The following is a 22572-nucleotide window of genomic DNA, read 5'->3' as shown; positions in this document are numbered from 1 at the left end:
CACAGAGATCGCCTGCATTGGCTGCTCTGCTGACAGCCGAGGAACTTCCCTATCTGTTGGCCTATATATCACAGTTTGATACTACATCCTACTGGAGTGAGTTATTACACATTTAATGAAACAGGAAACAACTTTAAACGGTTCCTGGATCTACACCAACACATCTTTGACCAAGGGCTTGATGTTTAACCAAAGACAAACCTCTTTGCAATGTCTTCACTTTTTAAAGTACTTGATGTTTAGTGTCAGAGTCTCTTGAGTTTTACCGTAAAGGTTAGGTTCACAATTTTTCAACTCTGTCTTAAAACCAATCAGGTGACTAAATGAATATTGTTTTTCTTGCTGTAATCATTCCTCCTGTTCATACTGACGACTAGAAGATTCCTTCATAATGTACTTACAACATAAGTGATGGAGGCCAAAATCCACAGTTCTCCTTCTGTGCAAAAATGTATTTGAAAGTTTATCTGAAGTGAATATGAAACTTCAGCCGTCCAAATGAGTCAAATCAAGACGATATCTTTCAACGTTACAGTGTTTTTAGTGCCAAAGTCCCTCTTTTTGTTACTATACTTTCATTGCAGCTCAACAGGGAAACACAAAGAGAGAATTTGATGCTAAAAAGACTGTAAATGTAGCAGATTTCCACTCAATATGACTAACTCAGACGGCTGAAGCCTCATTCAAGCTTCAAATAAACTTTTTAATGCGTTTTTGCACTGTGGACTTTGTCCCCCATCACTCACATTAAAAGCACATTTAAAGGAGATCTTTTAATAGTCAGTATAAACAGAAGGAATGAGTACAGTGAGGAACATACATGTGAGGAACGCTTGTCTTTATGTTTTACTCCCTATATGTTTTGAAGATGAGCCCACATGTCATCTCTCCATCTACCACACACCACAGTCTTTACTGTAGTTGTGTGCCCTCATAGAAGTCTCACCCACACAGTTTGGGTTTCTTCTCTTGTTTCAGTTTCCTCCAGCTACTATATGCAAATTTAACTTAATCTAAAATGAACTTAAGATGGTTTTCTTTATGTATTTTTGTTCTCTAGGCCATTCCTCAGATCTCATCTCTGTCGTGGTTCACCACCGTCGTGCCTCTTCTCCTCGTGCTGACGGTCACTGCTGCCAAAGATGCCACGGACGACATTGTAAGCACATTTGTTAAAGTTTTTTTTAAAATAGTGTTTTGTATTTTACATTCAGCAAATAATCACTATAACAATATTTGAGGTATTATTATACTGACAGTAAGAAAACTACAAAGCACAGAGGATGTATTTAAATACTTTACTTAAGTAAAAGTATCATTAGGCCAGGGAAAATCCCACTCAAGTAAAAGTGCATAAATATTAACAGCAAGTGGCTTAATGACTGATATATTATTATATATGACATCATTAGATTATTAATAGTGAAGCATCAGTGTTAGAGCAGCATGTTACTGTTGTAGCTGCTGGAGGTGGAGCTAGTTTACTCTACTTTATATACAGTTAGCTAGTTTACTCTACTTTATATACAGTTAGCTAGTTTACTCTACTTTATATACAGTTAGCTAGTTTAGTCTAGTGGTTCCCAACCTAGGGGTGGGGCCCCTCCAAAGGGTCAGCAGATAAATGTGAGGGGTGGTGAGATGATTAATGGGAGAGGAAAGACGAAAAAACAAAGCTCTCTGATACACAAATCTGTTTTTGGACTTTGGACTTTTTGTTTTGCTTTACAGTTCCCATCCAAGAGATCCTTAACCTGACCCAGTGGGCTTAGTTTGCCTCAAATGAAGTTAATATTAACCACAAAAATGACAGAAATGTACTTTTAAGTTGTTTTCAGAGCATTTTGAAAGGCACCTTTTGCTATTGAGGTGTGACAACTTATTCATTGGTTTGTTATGTGGAATATAAATAAAGATGATTAACAATTATAAAAAAACATCTTAGTTATCTTATACTGGCTCTGTATGCAGCCCCTCAGTTCAGCCTCTGTCTAAAACAGGTTATTTTAGGCCTCCTCCTTGATGAGCCCACTCTGTTCTGATTGGCCGGCTTCCAGAAGTTGCTCCTCAACTTTAGCTGCTCCAGAGTTTGTCAGATTATACTTTGTTTTTCTCATTCTTTAGTCAGAATGAGAACTTCTCTGAGCGTTTGGGTAGTGGAGTGGTTAAAGAGCGTGCCACTGATTCAAATCTGGCAAGGGACCTATTGCTGCAGGTCATTCCTCTCTCTCTCTCCCTGTTTCCTGTTGGCCTCTATGCAACTACTGTCCTTACAAAATAAAGGCAGATAATGTCCCAAAATAAATAAAATGAAAACTTCTCAAATACGTAGTACATGTTTGAGCCCGATCCAAAATATGAGAGTGAGGCCTGAGAACAATCTGATATCAGTAACATTGTGAAATGGAGGTTATTTTGCAAATGAAGCATTCAAAGCAGACTGAAACTCTGGCTTTTGACTTTCAGGGAGCATTTTTACAGCATGTTATGTCCTCTTTAACATATTTAGCAGCTGATCATATGATATGATATGGTATGATATGATATCCAGGATATCGGCCCTGCTGCTTGTCATCAAAACAGCAGCAGATAAACATTTAGCTCTATATCAGCTGCATATCAGTCCATCCCTTGTACAAACAGACACGGTGTGTTATCTCCCGTTGCTCACAGTCACCATTTACTTTGTGACTGTGGGGAAAAAAACAGCTTTACTAACAACCGCAGACTCATGTACCAAACGCCTCTGACTCCCACTTCACCCATGCAATCTAATTTTCAGGAACATTGTTTTGCGTAACAGTCACGCATGGCGGCAATATTTGTCAGCAGGATCGCGTATCGGTCCGGTTAATGTCAAATGGGGGTTGCCACGGCGACTGTGTTTGATTAAGTCTTGATTCAAGCACATTTTCAGACCTCAGGCAGCAGCTTTGTTTCCATTATTTTTACAGACATTTGACAATAAGCAAGCAGCCATGCATACACCATACTCCCTTTCTGAGTTTAGGGATTGTTTTGGTTAAAATTGTTACTCAACTTGAATGTTTCATCATAACTTGAGAAAAGGTTTTGAGGTACTTCTCTTTTACTGACAAAAGAGCATGTCATATAGGAGTGGATGCTGATTAAGAAATAACAAAAAAATCCCTCCTTGATACTAAGAAGTGTATCACAGTTGACTCCACACTATAAGGCCGTCAGGAAATAGATTTTTTTTGGTTATTAATACACAAAATGAGAACTGAGCACAGAATGAAATGCACTTCAAATACAATGAAAGGAAAATGACTTTTTTCGTTTCAGTTGTCAAGGTCAACCAAACAAATGTGTGTGTGTGTGTGTATGTTTGTGTATGTGTGTGTATGTGTGTGTGTGTGTGTGTGTGTGTGTGTGTGTGTGTGTGTGTGTGCTCATGGCACCCGAAAAAACCTAATGCCAAACCACCGAGAGGAAATTAGTTGATGTCATGAGTTAAACATTAGCTCGAAAAGGAGAACAAGAGTCTTTTTGTTTTTCAAACGGCGGTGATCTTGAACAATCCTCGCCGCCGGTACACATCTGTTCTTTTAGCGAGGACACCGGGTTCAGGCTTGAGTCGCTCTTTGCAGTGACTCCAAACTGACTGTGTGTGACGAGGTAGATGACCTTGCCACCTCCTTTCTGTGAAAAGGACATTTTTACAAGCGGCCGCCTACTGAACTGCTGCATTGTAGGAGAGATGTTGTTTCAATGACTCAGCCTATTCAGAAAGTATTGTGTAAAAGCTGTGCAATGTTAGATAATAGAAAATTATGAAAAAGGGCAAAAAATACTGATAATTGATGATATTGTTTGATTTTATGTCCAAAGATAAAGGTTCAGCAATTTGAATATTAAGATAAGATGATTTTTCGGGTGGATCTTTGAGCAATAAAATAATTCAGTGGCATCCATATTTGGGTTATTGACCCCCCAAAAAGAGTCTTAAGATACATTTCAAGGCTTTCAAGATGATGAACAGAAGAGGAAAGCAGGGGGAAAAAATCAACACAAAATGATGCTTAGTTTTTTAAGACTCTGCTCTAATCTTTTCACATAGAAACAAAAGTTTGAAATAGGTTGAAATAGATCCTAACTGCTTAGACATACTGTTTGCAACTGATGACAAGGAGTGCATATAGATATTATTTTAGTTTTAAGCCAAAGAAGTTCAGAACCAATTATCTAATTGTTGTCATTAATTAGGACGGCAACCAAAATCAAATACATTGTTCCTTAACCTGATTCGGCCTTTCAGTCAACCAGACTTCATGGAAATCAGTTCATAGTTCAGTTTAGGTTTCCTGTCAAGTTAAATAAAGTAACAGGTAAAAATATCATCCCCTGCCTGAAAGTAGAACATAAAACCCAAACAAACAAAACCCTGGTTTGACAGTATTGAATTTTCTTTTAATTTTTAACTTTCTTTTATTTGTAACATCACCCATCCCTGCTGCTGTTTCACTCTGCCAGTTCAGACCAGATTTACACCCTTTGGCTTCTGCATTAAGAAAAAAAACACAACAAGGAAGTCTGCTACGGACAAAGCAGGGCTCCCCCTAAAATGTGACAAAGAAGATAAATAGTTCATCATAACAGAGGAAAATAGAAGGATGAAGTAGGAAAAGTAGTCTATTGAGGTGGTTAAACTCAACACACACACACAAGTGCCTCGGGCAAGAAACTACTGGGTAAGAAAAAAAAGTAATAAAGCTATAAAAAGATGATTAACACCAGATTGTAACATTATGTCAGATAATTACAGCAGTAAAACGACCTGTCAGCACTATTTGTCTCAGTGGCTGACTCTCCGTCTCACACACAGAAAGGTCAGAAACTTAAAGCTTTTTTCCTATATTTTTGGTTATTATGGAGAACGGATTTCAAAGACTTCTGTGTCCCAGACTCATTAAACAGCCGGGCAGCAGTATGGAGAAAGTTTTTTTAAGTGAGCCTCGCCCCTGGAACCAATCACACAAGGTCAAAATCAGGGATGGGAGCTCATGGCTGTTGATTAATATGTGAAAACACTAGTGCAAGCTCCAGGGGCGTTGGCTAAACAATTTCTTTCTTCCTCATCAAAACACTTCTAAAAACTGCTTCTAAATCAACATTTCCATTCATTTTTTTTCTTGCATGTGATTGTGACAAATTGCACTTAAATCAATACACTGGGTGCAGCTGGGCGGAGGAAGAGGAGCGGAGACTCATGAAGGCGTTAGCTGGAACTTGAACTTGCATATTCTTATTTTAACCACAGACAGAAAGGTCTAGGTCTAGTAATAGGTCAACAGTTGATGAGAGTTCCTCTTTTAATTAAGTAACTCCAGCATCACGTGGTATCTGTTCCTACTCACTTAGCAGTAACTCAAGTTGTTTATGTGTGTGTGTGTGTGTGTGTGTGTGTGTGTGTGTGTGTGTCCTTCCTTGCAGAATCGCCACAGGAGTGACAATCAAGTCAACAACCGAAAAGTCAAAGTCCTCATTGATAGAAAGTAAGTACGTGTGCACATCTAATAATCTTCTATCTCTCTCTTTATTTTAAAGAAGCCTCCTAAAGAATTCAACCAGGAGCTTAGAAGTCGCAAATCGAACATTCCTGACATATTTGACATAGTAGATGTCTCAGGTCAACAGGATATAAAACAAGCAGCTCCCCACCATCCTGCAGCTGCTTCCTGCAACTCAAGTTTAGATTATTTAGCACATGAGGAATACACAGATTGGTCAAAATACAGGAATATACAACACGGGTCAGAAATAGACGGGTCATAAAAAGGTGAAAGTGGGTTTGTCATTTTAGACAAAGCGGAGGAATGAAATTGTTTATAACTATATAGTCCGAGACTCCTTTTTAAGTTTGTTAACATTACAAAAAAAATCTACAATCAGAGCCAAAATATGGATATTTTAAGCACTGATGTCACAAATCCAAATCTAGCACAACCCCACCCAACTATTTTTCTTCCACTTTTCTTTTCTGTAAGTGTTACATCTAAATGATCGTCTAAAGACTGTTTCAAAGCCCACTCAGACTTGACATAGATATATTTCTGGTGTATAAATACCAAACCCTTTAAAGTTTTCTACGTTTGTTTTGTTTTTGTCTAAGCAACCAAAGTTTGAAATATTAAATAGAGATATAAAAAGTTTTATGAAAGCCCAAAATAAGCATGTTGTGCCTATGAACGGGGCTCATATTCCCATGACCTCAGCATGCTTTAGGCCTGTTTATACTGATATTAGATAAAAGGGAAGTATTTGTTTGTATTAGTATTTTTAGGTATTATTCGATGATACATGTCCAAATACTTGCTTCAGCACCACTCTACCACCAATATAACACACCAAAGAAAATACCATTATAGATGTAAATGTAAATGCCACAGTGTGTGTGTGGGTGCAGAAACACACCAACATACAGTAACAAAGTGGGGGGTTTGATTACTGTATTTTGGGTTGTTTGGTGCCCCAGATTAAATGACCCTCCTCCTGGGTCAGCTCCTGTTGGCTGCTGGGCAGTAGCTCGCTGCCGTCTGTTTATGGCGCCACGGGAAGCAGCTGCGGGACTCTAAGAGGACTTTTCTTCCTGTTGATCGGACGTCTGCTTTAGCTGTGCCAGGAGCGCTCGATTTGGCATGAACAAAAATCAAGTTTTTACAATGAAAAGAATCATGTGAGAATTATTATCAAAACGATCATTTTTAAATCAGAATTGATACAGGTGTAGTACGAGTGGCCTGAAATCAATCAAGCTTTATTCATATAGCGCCTTTCATACCGGTTATTGTAGTTCAAAGTGGTTCACAGCTGAACAACATCAAGAGAGCGAACAAAAAAGAGGAAGGAACAAATGAAAATTTAATTTGAGATTAAAAAATAGTGAGTTGATAATTTTTTCAACAACTCAATTAATCATCTATTCTTTAAGAGTTGAGAGAACAAAGGCGCAACTTATCAGAGCGCTGAGTGGTGACCTTATATTTTATTTGGCTCAGTAACGGTGTAAAACCTCAACAGCTTGTCAATATAACTGAGATGAAAACAGCACAAAGATATTTTAATCCTACAAAAATAAAGTGTAGAAGTGAAATTATATGACCAAAACTCATATGACACTAGATATTTATTGTAAAAACTATCTGTTGAGTCGAAGCAGTTTGATGATTTTTAAAAAAAAGTGTCAGACTGGAAACAACCTGAAACAAACGATGGCTGCTGATCAGAGTTGACAGTGTTTAACTTTGAAATATTGAACTGCAAAACTCCTGGAAAACCTCAAATGTGTGTCTCAGCCAAGTATGAAAAACTATGATCCACATTTCTCACTTCCATTGGCAGAACAGAGACAAATAATACAGGAAACGGAGAGGAGCATGCCGCCAAGGAAAGTGACTAATATCGGGATGACCTTGGTGTTCATGATCCCTCTGATAGTTTATTTCCTGACAAACCTCAAAGAGAGTGGAAAAGCACAAAACACACAGTTCAAACATTCACTTCACTTACCAACCTGTACCCTCTTCTCAGGCTTCGGAGTGAGAAATGGATGGAAGTCCAAGTGGGAGACATCATCAAGCTGGAAAACAACCAGTTTGTCACAGTGAGTGAACTGGAAAACATGTTCCTTGCTGCTTTATTTACTTTTTGTAATATTTACATATATATTAGCTTTTTTTTGGCTTTTGTATTTCATTTGTCACCTTGATTTATTTTATTTACTCATGCAAAGAAACTCATTTCCAGTAAAATAAGGATAGATGAAGATTTTAACTGGTTTTGAGCTTCTGTTTCCAAAACAGCAGAAATGAGTATCTGCAGGGATTCTTTTTTTTATAGACACTTAAGTAGATTACAGATCTTTTGTTATTGCCAATAACAAACCACATCGATCAATGTTACTGATCACAATGATATGATTTCCATGCACACAGGCAGCTCTTGCCTAAATATGTTTGACATTGTTCAGTATTTCCAGTATGCTGGATTTCAAGACTGTTTTTCTTTCATTATCTGATGATGATGTGCGATACGAACCCATGTCAGGTTTGTTACTCTCTTATTTGATTTGCTTATTAAAATGTGAAACTATCAGCAATAAATCGGCCTTGTGCTGTGTCGTTTCAGGCCGACCTCCTCTTGCTCTCCAGCAGTGGACCGATGAACCTGGTGTACATCGAGACAGCAGAGCTGGATGGGTAAGTTTAAGTTTGTGTGTGAGTGAATTCATGATGTGAGCTTGTTTAAACAAATTACGCCACACCACATATGCACACTGTTATTTATATTGTCTCATTTTGCTAATGTCTCGTATCTTCTGACTACATACTGTTCCTATTCTTTCTGCTTCTTGTCATCGTCTGTTTCTTTTTATCTTTGGGCCAACATATTCTCTTCCTGCTCGCCTTTCACCTCTCTCTCCTCCTCTTTCTTCCATAAACATCTGCTAATGCTCCCTTGGTAATCCTCCTTCTCTTCTTCCTCTTCTACTTTTTCTCTTTCATCAGAGAGACTAATCTGAAGGTGAAACAGGCCCTGCCGGTGACGGGAGACCTGGGGGATAATATTGAAAAACTGGCAGGCTTTGACGGTAAGACACACGCTGCAGGAGAATTTTAAATTGTGGATTTATTGCTCTAAGCTGCATCTGAAACCTAATGTGTCATCTTTCTCTCTCTTTTAAGGCGAGGTACACTGTGAAGCCCCCAACAACCGCCTCGACCGTTTCACAGGAACGCTAACCTTCGCCGGTCAGAAATATTCTCTGGACAATGAGAAGATCCTGCTGCGAGGCTGCACCCTGAGGAACACAGAGTGGTGCTTTGGACTGGTGCTGTTTGGAGGTGAGGAGGATGTTGACATTCAATTTTAAGAAACCAGTAATCTTCAGACCAAACCTTCGCAAGAGAGAAATATGAAAGCACAAAGTCAGATATGAATCTTATCTCATGTCTTGCTGCACTAAGCATTCAGATGAGAGAGCAATTGAGGTTACTCGTTTCTGTTCCCTTTTTGCAGGTCCTGAGACGAAACTGATGCAGAACTGTGGCAAGACAACATTCAAGAGGACCAGTGTAGACCGTCTCATGAATGTCCTCGTCCTCTGTGTGAGCCTTCTGCGTCTTTCAGTGTTATCTGATTCCAAAATCACTAATATTATTTTGTAGTCGGGTGTGTAAATAAGAGCTATAAGTAGTATGAGTATAATAAGTAGCTATTGAAGCTTTGAAACAATGCTTAAGGCTGAATCAGGTCATTACATTAGAGGAACTTGCAAGAAGCCTGCTTTAAAATTTCAGTTCTCACTGCTGCGTCTGACTTGTTAAATGTGTCCAGCAGCAGCAAAAGAAAGTGCGCCACCCACAGAAACTACACTTTCATCCAACAGAATATAAAAACAAAAGCTCACAGTCCTACCTACACTGTTTGATAAACAGGTAGCAGGTGGAAAATGTTATTTATGCAGTTCATAAACTTTCTGCAACCTTTTTAAAAGTCAGTTAGATATTTTGTGTTTTATGTCCAAACTTCCCTTTTTGTTAACCACATAAATGTTCAATACAGTCAAATACATAACTGTACAGTTCTGCATTTTGTATTTTTTTGCTGATCATTGGAAACATGTTCATGAAGATTTCCGAATGAACAAACCTTTAACACGTTGCAAACGTTCATTATTTAGATTTCATTTTGTTTTTGAGTAAATAAATGTCTTAAAAGAACTGTCAATGAACTTGAGAGATATAAGAGACTGTTTGGTGTTTGGATTTAATCCTTTAACTGTAAAGAAAATCAATTTGCATTTAAGTTGGGAATCTGTTGTCCAGTTTTTAATTAAGCATATTTATGTAGGAACAACTCTGAGCTTCAGATCTTCCTTTGACATTTAAATTCTTCAAATTCAAATTGACATTTATTTTCTTAAATCTCACCTCTTTATTTTCTCTGTGCAGATTTTTGGTTTCCTGGCCTTCATGTGCGCCATCCTGGCCATAGGAAACTGCTTCTGGGAGCTTAACGAGGGCTCGGAGTTCACAGTCTTCCTGCCGAGGCAAGACAACAACGATGCTGCCTTCTCTGCCTTCCTCACTTTCTGGTCCTACGTCATTATCCTCAACACTGTGGTGCCCATCTCTCTCTATGTCAGGTATGTTGAAGTTGAAATGTATTTAATTAGATAGAATTTGGCTTTAACGTACATCTAAAATAGTACAAAATGTATTTAGATCACCTCTTTCTTACTCCCTGTATCCACATCTCTCTGCAGTGTGGAGATCATTCGGCTGGGGAACAGCTACTACATTAACTGGGACAGGAAGATGTACTACCCTCGCAGCGACACTCCTGCTGAAGCTCGAACCACCACGCTGAACGAAGAGCTCGGCCAAATCAAATACGTCTTCAGTGACAAAACGGGAACACTCACACAGAATATCATGATCTTCAACAGGTGCTCCATCAACGGAAAATCGTTCGGTGAGATTCAAGATGTTTTTGTACACTTTTCCAACTGACTTGAATGTCTTCTGCAATTAAGTTCAGGTTTTAAGGCTCAGTAAATCTGAGACCAGTAACTGTAGAGACTTGAGGGTTCTTTAAGATCAACAGAGACATTAAAAGCTGGTCCTTAAGGTCTCACTTCTTCAAGCTGGTGTTTGTGATTTAAACTTGCCGTGCAACTAATGATTATTTTCATTGTTGATTGATATGTTGATTATTTCCTCTATTAATAAGTACTTGGTCCAGAAAATTGTGTAAAAAATGTTGATCACTGTTTCCTAAAGATAAGCTGATGACATCCTCATATGTCTTATCTTGTCCACAACACAAAGTTATTCAGTTTATTGTCATAAAGGACTAAAGAAACCTGAAAATATTTAGTTTAGAGAATCGGTAATAAGAGAATTTAACCTTTTTTTCTTAAAAGTTGACTCCAATCGATTAGTTGGTAACTTATCAACCAGTCGTTAAAGCGCTAATTTAGACTGTCATACAGCATTTCTGATTTATTTTCTTCTTCTTTTCAGGTGAGGTGTACGACAGCACAGGCCAAAGACTAGAAATGAATGAGGTAAGATGGACTTAGGTGATGCAAATTCAAGTTTTTATACCTAACCCACCCTGTGCAGACCATCAGTAAGACAAAATCACAGCATCAAATACTTTTTATGAATATAGACAACTGAAACTATTTAGTTTATGGAAAGATCATAGTTGAAAAAAACTCATGTTGACTCTTCTCTGGCAATGAAGTCAAGATCTTTGTCATCCGCCCAGCTCGGCGTCTTACTCACTTACGGCTTAACATACACTCGGGTCATTTTTAAGATGTTTGAATAAACAGTCTCTGGGATTTGAAGTATGTTATTTATTTTGTTCCCATGCTTTCCCATCAGATAACAACAATGGTCTTTTATTTTCTTTGACTCATTGATTTACAAACACCACAGATATTTAAACTAAAAACAGGCGTCATGAAATCATCGAGGAGCCATTACAGATTGTTCTCATGTAATCAGGGCTAGCTAACTCATGTGGTTTAGAATAGATTTCACAATTAGATGACACAATAATGAGAAAGGCATCTGGCATTCCTAGAAAGAGAAATCAAGCGCATTATGATGTTAATTACAACATTTTATCTTTTAAAGCATATTTTGAACATATTGGTGTCATCATGGTGTTTCGTCGTGTTTGGCGTGTGAGGCTTCGGATCAAACTAGTCAACTGAGAAATTCCTTAATCTCTCTTTCTCTGTCTTGTTTTTCTTTTTTCTTGTTGGCCTTTCCCTTCTTCTCCTCTACTTCTCGCCAGTATACAGAGAAAGTGGATTTCTCCTTCAACCCACTGGCCGACCCTCGCTTCGCATTCCACGATCACGCCCTTGTGGAGGCGGTGAAGCTGGAGAACCCCGAGGTCCACTCCTTCTTCAGACTGCTGGCCCTCTGCCACACCGTCATGGCCGAGGAGAAGAAAGAAGGTGAGGGGAGATGATGTGCATCTGTGTGAACAAGTGAAACACTGATCATGCATATACAGAGATTTTATTATATTATCAATTATGGTGATTTTATTTCTAAAAGAGAGAATCTACAAATGTGGATCACAAGTCAGTGTTTCAGAACGTAGGAAGTGGAATGAAACAATCTAATTGCGTCTCCAGGTGAGCTTTTCTACCAGGCCCAATCTCCAGATGAAGGAGCGTTGGTAACAGCAGCCAGAAACTTTGGATTTGTCTTCCGCTCTCGTACGCCGGACAGCGTTTCCATCGTGGAAATGGGAAAGCCTTGCACATACGAACTCCTGGCCATCCTGGATTTCAACAATGTTCGCAAGAGGATGTCGGTCATAGGTAAATAATCTACTAGAAACAGATTATTTTGAATAAAGATTCCTATTGATTCCTTGTGACCTGATTTCTTACTACTACACACATTTGTCCTTTGTGTGTGTGTGTGTGTGCATGGGTTTTATGCTTTTAATCCACTTTGAGAGAATATATTAGAGGATTATGGCAAAAATGTCTAAGTGGTGTAACCATAAAAACTTTGTACCAAATAATTCAACTTGACAATTCAATAAAACACCAACGAACTAGTTTGGCATGATTTTACATTATATTAAATAAAGGTAATGGAATACAATTGTTCTAAATATTAAATACACTTAAATACACAGTGGTTACACCATTTGACATTTTCAGGAGCATTATTTCTTACTTTTCAACATTTCAAATTACATAAAACCAACAAAATACAAAATGTGCATTTTAAGACAATTTGTATCCATATTTTTTAATTCCTCATCTTGCCAAACCTTATTTGTCACACAGTTCGGAGTCCAGAGGGAAAGCTTTCTCTCTACTGTAAAGGAGCAGACACGATCATCTATGAGAGGCTGCATCAGTCCTGCAAAAAGCTGATGGACGTCACCACTGAGCACCTTAACGTCAGTAATATTTCTGTGTGTTTTTTAAGGAGAGAAACAAAGAGAGAGAGAGAGAGAGCTATATTCGAGATACTTCATGTGCTTTTTTCTTCTGCCGTCATGGTAGACGTTCGTGTCTCCGTGCCTGTCTTCTTCTGCTTTCTTTATGCGTCAAGTGTGTTTATGTTCTTTGACCGATGCATCCTAATGTGCATGAATCCCATCCAGCTGTGGACGTGACATTGTATGTGGTCCAAAGAGGAGTCATCCAAAAACCACCTACTGCCCTGGAGGCATAAATAATTGATAGAAACTGCTTCCAGGAGAGCAGATAAGAACAAGAAAAATAGGTTTGATCTTAAAAGGAGATCATAATTAACCATAACGACAGATGACAGAAAGGTAATTTGCTTAAAAACAACTTTTAAAAAAATACGTTTTTACTGGAAGTAGAGATTTAAAGGAAGTCACTGTGGTAGCAAGACATATTTCAACAGGGAGGCTCTTCCAGATTGCTCAGTTAGTTTAACCTCGTGTTGACTTCCGTGCAATTTTTGTCCTCCTGGGTAAAATAAACCCAGTTTGGTTTGAATGTTCATAAAGCGTAAGGTTTAAATTATCACCTAATTCTGTATTAGTTGCACTTCATTCCAACTTATTACCACAGGTTTTACACATATATTTTGGAAATTATGAGACTCATTTAAATGATATACTTCACTTTTGAGTTAATGCCTGTTGTCCTTGTGAGTCAAGGACAAAGGGAGGGCTGAGAAGTTAAGACTGTGAAACTGCTAAGAGTGTTCAGGTTATTTGGGGGCTGTGGCCCATCTCGGCTGACAGTGGGTGGGAGGCAGGGTACACCCAGGGCAGGTCTCCAGCCAATCACAGGGCTAAAAAATCTTAAATTCAGCTCTTAAATCAATTGAAAGACAAAACCAAGAGACTAAAATGGGACTTATATTTGTGATCTCTCGCCCCATAAATGGACCAAAACTAACAATGTGTTAGTCTGTCTCTGAGTACTTTCTGGCTTCTTTTCCATGTCTATAACATTCATCCCCAGGCCTGTTGGTTCCTAATGAAATGGTTTATATTAAAAACAGGTTACAAATGCACAGTTGTGTCATTAAATACTGCATTTGTTGAGGACTATGTTCAGCTGTTGATTAATACACATTTGGTGCTCGAAAGAGTTTTTCTCCTCCACTTTCTGCAGTTCTCTTTTATTCTCTTGTTTCCACTGGCTGTCTGTAACTATCTGTTTCTTTTCTCTCTTGTTCAGTTCTTTTTGCACAAAAGATAAACACTCCATTTATCATCTGTTCTTCGCCTCCACTGTGAGAGGATTTATTAGATGAGTCTAAATGTACACAGCTGAGCACATTAGTTTGAGTTCTGTTATATGTACAAATTCCAAAAAGCTTGTGAGTGAGTCCCTCTAGGAAGCTTTAGTTGTATTTATGTGTGCAAGGTGTGTCCATACACATCATGTATGTGCTTGCTGCTCTGCAGGAGTTTGCAGGGGATGGCCTGCGGACACTGGCCCTGGCCCATAAGGACCTGGATGAGGAGTATTTTCGCGAGTGGAAAAAGAGGCACCATGAGGCCAGCACTGCACTGGACGACCGAGAGGAGAAACTGGAACAGCTGTATGAGGAGATTGAGAAAGATCTACTGGTAGGTAAAAATAAAAAATGATAAAAAAGAATCATATTTCAATAAAATACAAACTGCACAAAACTTGGCAAGTCCCATGCAATACAGCATGTTGATGATATATGTGAACATGTGTGTCCAGTTGCTGGGGGCAACAGCCATAGAGGACAAGTTACAAGACGGAGTACCTCAAACTATTGAGCTGCTGGCCAGAGCCGACATCAAAATCTGGGTTTTGACTGGTGACAAGCAAGGTACGTTATCTCTTAAATCAATTAAAACCAGACTCAGGAGGTATCATTATTTTGACAACCACTGACTGTAATGGAATACAATTGTTCTAAATATTAAATTTAATCTGGAGAATCATGTGCGTCAAGAACCATTTTGTTAAATTAAGTAATTATTTGTAAGATATTTTTGAATTGCTGATTCACTGACCCAGATACATTCTAGTAATTCCAGTTAATTAGTTAATTAGATTACAATTATGTAGTTATGGCCATAATTTCTCTCTTATGACTACAATGTGGGAAGACACTGACACCAATAAGTCAGAAAGTGAAAAAACATGAAACCTACAAAATTGTATTTACTTCTTTTTTTAATTTAACCCTAACCCTTATTCAGTCATGTAGTCTAACTGGTGTTGATCATTTTTGACACAGAAACTGCAGAAAACATTGCCTACTCATGCAACTTACTGCGGGAGGAGATGGACGAGATCTTCATCGTCGCCGCCAACTCACCTGATGACGTCAGACAGGAATTGAGGTCAGAGGGCGTTTTCAGTTCAGTAATTGTCTTTTTTTCACAAGTTTATAATTAAACATTTAAAAAAACACATCTGCTGATAATTTATATTTCTTGTTGGAGCAGAACTGCACGAACCTCCATGAAACCAGGTTCACCAGATGATTCAGTGTTTGTGCAAGGGAGGACTCTGGGTAAAGGTGTGAAAGTGGTCAGAGATGAGGAGGTTAACGGAGAGTACGGCCTGGTTATCAATGGACACAGCCTGGTACGTAATAAGAAGTTTTTTAATGACTATTTATGCTGTCACTGTGCTTCAGAAGTTGTATTTTGACACTGCATATTATTAGAAACCTTAAAATATCATTACATAATACAATATATCAGAATATACCTTAATTTGGTGTAAAAGGTAAATTCTTCTGGAGGTCAATCAGAGTATCTAATTAAGACATTATTAGCGTCTTTTTATGACAGATGTAATGAATTTGGGACCTTTATTTTGGGTGTGTTGGTTATATAATAAGTCATTCAAGTGTCCAAGGGTGCAAGAGTAACCACACTTCCATTAAATCATGAGGGAATGATTAATACCACCTTAAAATAAATGTCACCACCACCTGTTGCTTCCAAGCTCATATTGTGCCTGCTTATTACCCCCTAGTGATATTTAAAGAATATGGAAATCTAAGCCTTTGCATAATTCCGTCCTTGCCTAAATTTTTCATCAATCACCCCTTTGTGGTCCCTCAGGCGTACGCCCTGGAGAGTAGCATGGAGCTGGAGTTCCTGAGGACGGCGTGTATGTGCAAGACAGTGATCTGCTGCAGAGTTACCCCCCTGCAGAAGGCGCAGGTGGTGCAGCTGGTCAAGAAGTACAAGCAGGCAGTCACACTGGCCATAGGAGATGGAGCCAATGATGTTAGCATGATTAAAGGTACTAGCAGAGAGACAAACTCTTGAAACAAAAAAAAAGCAGGAAAAGAGCCAGATGTTTTTCTCAGTTGTCAAGAAGCCAAAAAACACAAGTCCAAATAAATGCTAATGTTGCTCTGTTCTGTGTCTGCTGGGTTTGTATAAGTAGGGCCGCCAATGCATCAGTTTAGAGGCATTAATTTAATCTGTTATGCGTTTGTGTTTCATCCATCTTCAGACCTACACATAGTTTTCATACTTATATATACTCAACTGATGTTTGGACATGGCTCCAGCCTGTTGCTACACAATCCAGCCTCCAGTCCATCCTCCTATTACCACTATAACAGATATGCATCATTCTCCTTTTCCATGACAGTCATGTATTTAAGTTATTTTGAAGCTAGACTGTGTAAAAGTTGTCATGCTGTCATCCTGCGTATACAATAGGGCTGATACCGACAACCAAGTACCAAGTAGTATTGAAACTTCTCCAGTCAAATGTTACCTGCATTTCAACCTTTTTGTAACCAGATCTAGAAAAAAAAACTATTTGTGTGTTTTTTGGTTTCATGCGTTGTGTGTTTGGCCTACTACTGCAGCAGCTACAGACAATAGTCATTTAATCAATATTTGAATAATGTAAACAGATTTCAAAATGTGTGTGCATTCGTCACATTTTTTGCAGCTGAAGTACTCTATTGGTATCAGTGTCACTTTAAGGATACTGGTATTGGTATTGTTGCTATTGTAATTCTTTAAATGATACCCAGCCCTAGCATACAGTGACAAAGTTAACAAAAAGAGTGATTCAAAAGGCTAAAATGTGAGTAGAGTTGGCAGTTTCTTGACTGATGATTGAAATCATTAGGTGAGGAGGGCATCTCAACTTCACAACACCTGCTTTTGTGGTTTATTTCTGCCCCCTAGTGGACAAAAATCTATTTGTGCACCTTTAAATTGAATTAGTCCTATTCTGAAACCTGTAGAGACTTCAACATGGCAGTGATGGCTATGAATCATCAGGAACTCACATCAGTATATCAAATGTGTGATTAGATGAAGACAAATATAAACGTCCTTCTCTTCATCACTTTCTGTCCACCCAGTGGCCCACATAGGTGTGGGTATCTCAGGTCAGGAGGGCATGCAAGCCGTGCTGTCCAGCGACTACTCCTTCGCCCAGTTCCGCTTTCTGCAGCGCCTCCTGCTGGTGCACGGCCGCTGGTCCTACCTACGCATGTGCAAGTTCCTGCGCTACTTCTTCTACAAGAACTTCACCTTCACCTTGGTCCACTTCTGGTACGCCTTCTTCTGCGGCTTCTCAGCCCAGGTGAGAGAGTAAAGCGATGGGGAAAGAGGGAGACGGGAGATGAGGGTAGATGAGTTCATAAATATGGCAACGTATAAGACAATAATAAACACAGTCCATCCTTTAACCCAGTTACTCTGTAGTCAGTCTACTGATAATTTCACTCTCCTTCCTCTTCAGCATACTTTTACTCCTGTATTGGTTTTATTTTTAAGTCCATACCTCCTCTTTTATTGTCGATATGGCTATTTCACTTTGCACAAATAAACCTATGTAAATGTAAAAAAGAAAGGGGTGGTAAGAGGAAGGATGACAAAGAACCACAGCATGTAATACTACTGATTAATTAGACATCAGTGACCATGTATGGTTTTCTAAAAGTTTAAAGAAGTTTTTCAAATGTTCTCTTTTGCTTTTTCAGACGGTGTACGACGAGTGGTTCATAACTCTCTACAATCTGGTGTACACAGCATTGCCGGTACTGGGAATGAGTCTGTTTGATCAGGTAACAGTTTGATCTGTAGTACAATTGTGGGTTTTTTGGGGGGTGTTATTCCTAGAGAGAGACAAATAATAAGAGTTGCAAGACAGAGTTAACAAAAACTCACATGTTGTCACTCTTTGTCTCCCCCTGCTGATCAGGATGTGAGCGACGTGTGGAGTTTCCAGCACCCAAAGCTTTACACTCCGGGTCAAGTCAATGATTACTTCAGCAAGGCAACCTTCTTCAAGGGTGCCATCCACAGCTGCTACAGCTCCTTCATGCTCTTCTTCATCCCCTATTTTGCCATGCACGACACAGTGAGGGACGATGGGAAGGATGCCGCTGACTACCAGTCCTTCGCCCTCATCACCCAGACCTGCCTGCTCTTCGCCGTCAGCATCCAGGTATTCAGAACTAATATAAACCTTAAACACTTTCTTTTCATTTTTCATCATGTTTAGCATTACTCGAATTATCAGTTGTCTAAACATGTTTCCTCTCTCTGTCTTTAGTTGGGGTTAGAGATGTCCTACTGGACGGCGGTTAACACCTTCTTTGTTTTGGGAAGCCTGATGATGTACTTCGCTGTCACCTTCGCCATGTACAGTAACGGCATGTTTCTCATGCTGCCGTCAGCTTTCCCTTTCATTGGTGAGTGGTGAGAGCTCGCCAGCTTTGGGCTGGTGGCTGCAGTTCACTGAATTTACTTTAAAGGACAAGTTGAGAGTTTTTCAAGTCTGTCTTTAAACAGACAGGTGTCCTTATGAACACTGAGAGAGGTTTTCCTCCACTGTAATCATCCTTCCTGTTCATACTGACTATTAAAAGATTCCCTTCAAATGTGCTTTGAATGTAAAGGATTTGGGCTAGCATCAAATTCCCTCTTTGTGTTTCCCTGTTGAGCTGTGGTTGAGGTATAGTAACAAAAAGAGGGACACTGGCACTAAAAAGACTGTAACATTGAAACATATCTACTTGATTTGACTCATTTGGACGACTGAAACTTCGTAGCTTCAGATAAACCTTTAAAAACTGTGGATTTTGTCTTCCATCACTTACAGTGTAAGTGTATTATGAAGGGATCTAATGGTCAGTATGAACAGGAGAAATGATGAAAAGCATGTTTCAGTCTTTATTTGGGCTTCTGAAAGTTGTTTTAAGAAAGACTTGAAGTTGTTCATGAGGCTATAAGGTAAACGTCATGCTTATTTGCCTCCATAAACCTCTTCCATCTGCATGTCCAACTTTGCCTCCATCTGATATGGAGTGATACCACTGAATTTGAATTTACTATTGTATTTAACAGCAGTTTGACAGCCATTGCAAACACAGCAAATTCAAATTCATATGAGTTGTAGGAACTGAAACAACATCCTAAAATGTCTCTCATGCTCTTCATCAGTCTGTCACAGTAGTGAGTATTAAGTAAGCTAGAGGAAGACATTACATTTACATTACTTATACTACACTTTCTTATTGCATTTCATTTGTATTTTAATGTCTTGTTTGACACCTTTAAAGCATATTGAGTTGCTTTTTATGTATGAAAGATGCTGTACAATTAAGGTTATTGTTATTATTGGAGGAGTTATATGTCAAGTTTTGTTGTAAATAGTTTGAAGTTAGTAGATGATCATCACAAGTGTACAAATATAAACTTTTATATCGTATGTGTCTTTTTATGCAGGCACAGCGCGGAACTCTCTGAACCAGCCGAATGTTTGGCTCACAGTCCTCCTCACCTCCTTCCTGTGTGTCCTTCCTGTGATCACTTATCGCTTCTTAGTGATGCAGCTCTACCCCACCATCAACGATAAGGTACAGACGCATCAGATCTTTACCCTGTACACTAGTTGACATCCTGCTACACTTATATAAGAAGTGCTCAGATAAAACTCAGTCAAATGAGTTTCAGATTTTTTTTCCACTTGAACCACCCAATTTTTTCTCTCTGACCTCAAGAAAACTGTGACTGTAGCACAGTATATGTAGAGTAAACACACCAAATGCAGCTTCTGTTGTTACTTCTTGTAGCTAGCCAACAGCTAAATCAAATATTTCCTAAAATGTGGCCTCAAGTTTTTTGGACACATGTGCCTCTATCCAACATTTTGACTTTATCTTCATTTTCCAACTTTTTTTAGGTGATGTTTAAGGTGAGACAGGCCAAAGCGAAACTTCCGCCTCCATCTCGGCGCACCCGCATTCGCCGCACCAGCACCCGCCGATCAGGCTATGCCTTCTCGCACGCGCAGGGCTACGGGGACTTGATAACGTCAGGCCGACTCATGCGGCGTCCTGCTGTGACACGCTCTTCAGGTTTCACGGGTCGAACCACCACAGGCTTCAGCCCCATGGGACGATCAGCTGGATACAGTCCGACAGCTCGCCCCCAAAATGTCAAGGCGCAGGATGTGGAGGCGACCTCGCTGCAGATGTACAGAACTATCGAAGACCCTGCCCTTTGAGGGATCGGACAAACGGAGCGCAGGGTTAAAAACCAAAGACTAGTGGAGAAGATCTGGGAACAGGAATGACATGCCACTTGAACAGCTGATTGCTTAAAGCTCTTTGCTCAGACTTTCCAGAGAGTTTCCTATCGATGGTCAGTTCCTTCTTCACGTTTCCTTTAGACCTTTTTTTTTAATCAAAGGGAACTACTACAAAATGTGTAGCCACTTTCACATATGAATCACTTCCATCCATTATCATATAAATAGATTGGCAAATGAAAATGAACTCTTCCTGACTCCAGTAACGGGGACAATCGTTTCTGGATGTAAAGGGAAACATGCTCATGTCAAGAGAAAGGATTAAGTGTCATCATGTTTACAGACTCCCCAGACTTTCTTCACCTTGGGAGTCCAGATTCATAGCAGGGCTTTCTACAGAGGATATAACCAGCGAAGCCATGCTCGAGAAAAATATTATAGTTTTGTACCTTTTAGTGTCTTTTTAAAGCGTCATATTTTACTATCTTGAAAGCTGTACAAGCAGTTAGCACTTTGACATTGTTGGCCCATCCAGCTGCTGATGGACATTTGTTTGTACAGTATGTTTTGCTTTTATGACGTTATCACTTCTGTGTGCTAAAAAAAAGAAGTCATGCCAGTTGAATGAATGAATTTGGGGAAATAAAACTAGTCAAAGAGGATGCCCTTCTGTGTGGCACATCCTATTCTTCATTAACACTTAAAAGACGGGCTATTTAACACTTGTGTCGTCCTCCCGGGTCAAATTGACCCCATCTGTTTTGACTGTTCCTTCTTTCCTCCCTTCCTTCCTTCTTTCCTTCTTTCCTTCCTTCCTCCCTCCCTCCTTTGCTTCCTTACCTCCTCTTTCTTTCTTTCCTACCTCCTTCCTTCTTTCCTCCCTCCTTTCCTCCCTCCCTCCCTCTTTTCCTTCCTTCTTTCCTCCTTTCCTTCCATCCTCCCTCTCTCCTTTCCTTCCTTCTTCCTTCCCTCCTTCCTCCCTCCAACAGCAGGAGGGTTAAATTAAAATCTTAGTATCAATGTGTAATTGGACATGCTTTATATTCTAATGGTTAATAAATGGAAGTAATTTCAGTGGGTTTTTTATTGTATTAGATAAATAAAATCATCTTTTTTTTGCTTTACAAACAAGAAATCAAATTTTTCGGACTGCCAGGGTTTGAAAGCTTCCCTTTGTAGATGTATTATATCCTCCTCTAGCTCTTCAGTGCATATTGACAAATTATTGTAACATGAGAAAAACTATAATCCTTTAATCACAACAGCGGGTTTGTTTCCTTCATAGAAAGTGAATCAGTGAGGTAATTTTTTTGTTTTTCACACCATAATTATCATTAAGTAATTAATAACAGGTGTCCTGTGTTACAGTAATCCATCAAGTATGCAGTTTAATAATCTGCATTTCTACTAATAATATTCAAAGCTATTTATTATAGTACCTGCAAATGACCAGCATGCACAATGGGTTATTTTTCCTGTATGATAAATTAAAGCACTCGGAGCAAATTATGCTGGAGGAGGATATTCATCGTCTATCCATACACATATAATAGATCCTACATTGGGTGGAGTTGAACAGGTTATTAGTCAATCACAGGGCTAACATCTATCTTATATACAGACAACTAAACATACCTACAGACAGTTTATATAGTCACCAGTTAACCTGAGCTACATGTCTTTGAACTTGAATTTTTCACAACCTGGCAACCCAAAAGTTTTTCTTTCTATTGGCTGTTTTTTAATTAAGCATTAATTAATTAAAAACTACCAACTATTTTATAAAAGTAGCACCAAATCTTCTGTAGTGCAGCTTTAATACATTCAAGTAGTGCTCAAAATGTGCTTCAGTGTTTCGGTCTAGGGTTTACATTTTGAGTTATAATTATCACAACTGAGAGTCTAGGGCCCAATTTTTTTTTTTTTTTTTTTTGCTCTACTGTATTAAAATGGGCGTGCATGTATTCACATTGTGTCCAGATCCCGTTCAGAGTTATTGTATTTCTATA

The 22572-nt window shown here is 39.0% G+C and overlaps 1 protein-coding gene across 2 annotated transcripts in view; it reads left to right on the top strand.

Moving 5' to 3' along the window:
• LOC128364545 (phospholipid-transporting ATPase ID-like) overlaps positions 1–21688 on the top strand; it is a 46588-nt gene extending 24900 nt beyond the window's left edge. For both annotated transcript variants that reach the window (XM_053325093.1, XM_053325094.1), the window contains exons 5-28: positions 1061–1159; positions 5455–5516; positions 7552–7624; positions 8149–8219; positions 8529–8611; positions 8706–8864; positions 9040–9128; positions 9975–10168; positions 10289–10497; positions 11049–11092; positions 11836–12001; positions 12185–12373; positions 12854–12969; positions 14464–14628; positions 14750–14861; positions 15276–15381; positions 15487–15628; positions 16114–16297; positions 17385–17608; positions 18009–18092; positions 18230–18475; positions 18584–18722; positions 19759–19889; positions 20216–21688. In XM_053325093.1, coding sequence (XP_053181068.1) covers positions 1061–1159; positions 5455–5516; positions 7552–7624; positions 8149–8219; positions 8529–8611; positions 8706–8864; positions 9040–9128; positions 9975–10168; positions 10289–10497; positions 11049–11092; positions 11836–12001; positions 12185–12373; positions 12854–12969; positions 14464–14628; positions 14750–14861; positions 15276–15381; positions 15487–15628; positions 16114–16297; positions 17385–17608; positions 18009–18092; positions 18230–18475; positions 18584–18722; positions 19759–19889; positions 20216–20539 — 3411 coding nt within the window. In that variant the 3' untranslated portion in view covers positions 20540–21688. The remainder of the gene's footprint in view (positions 1–1060; positions 1160–5454; positions 5517–7551; positions 7625–8148; positions 8220–8528; positions 8612–8705; positions 8865–9039; positions 9129–9974; positions 10169–10288; positions 10498–11048; positions 11093–11835; positions 12002–12184; positions 12374–12853; positions 12970–14463; positions 14629–14749; positions 14862–15275; positions 15382–15486; positions 15629–16113; positions 16298–17384; positions 17609–18008; positions 18093–18229; positions 18476–18583; positions 18723–19758; positions 19890–20215) is intronic.
• Positions 21689–22572: the final 884 nt, after the last annotated feature.

Source organism: Scomber japonicus, chromosome 9, assembly GCF_027409825.1.
Source record: "Scomber japonicus isolate fScoJap1 chromosome 9, fScoJap1.pri, whole genome shotgun sequence".
Taxonomy (NCBI): Eukaryota; Metazoa; Chordata; class Actinopteri; order Scombriformes; family Scombridae; genus Scomber; species Scomber japonicus.
This window is presented reverse-complemented; position numbering and strand designations above follow the sequence as displayed.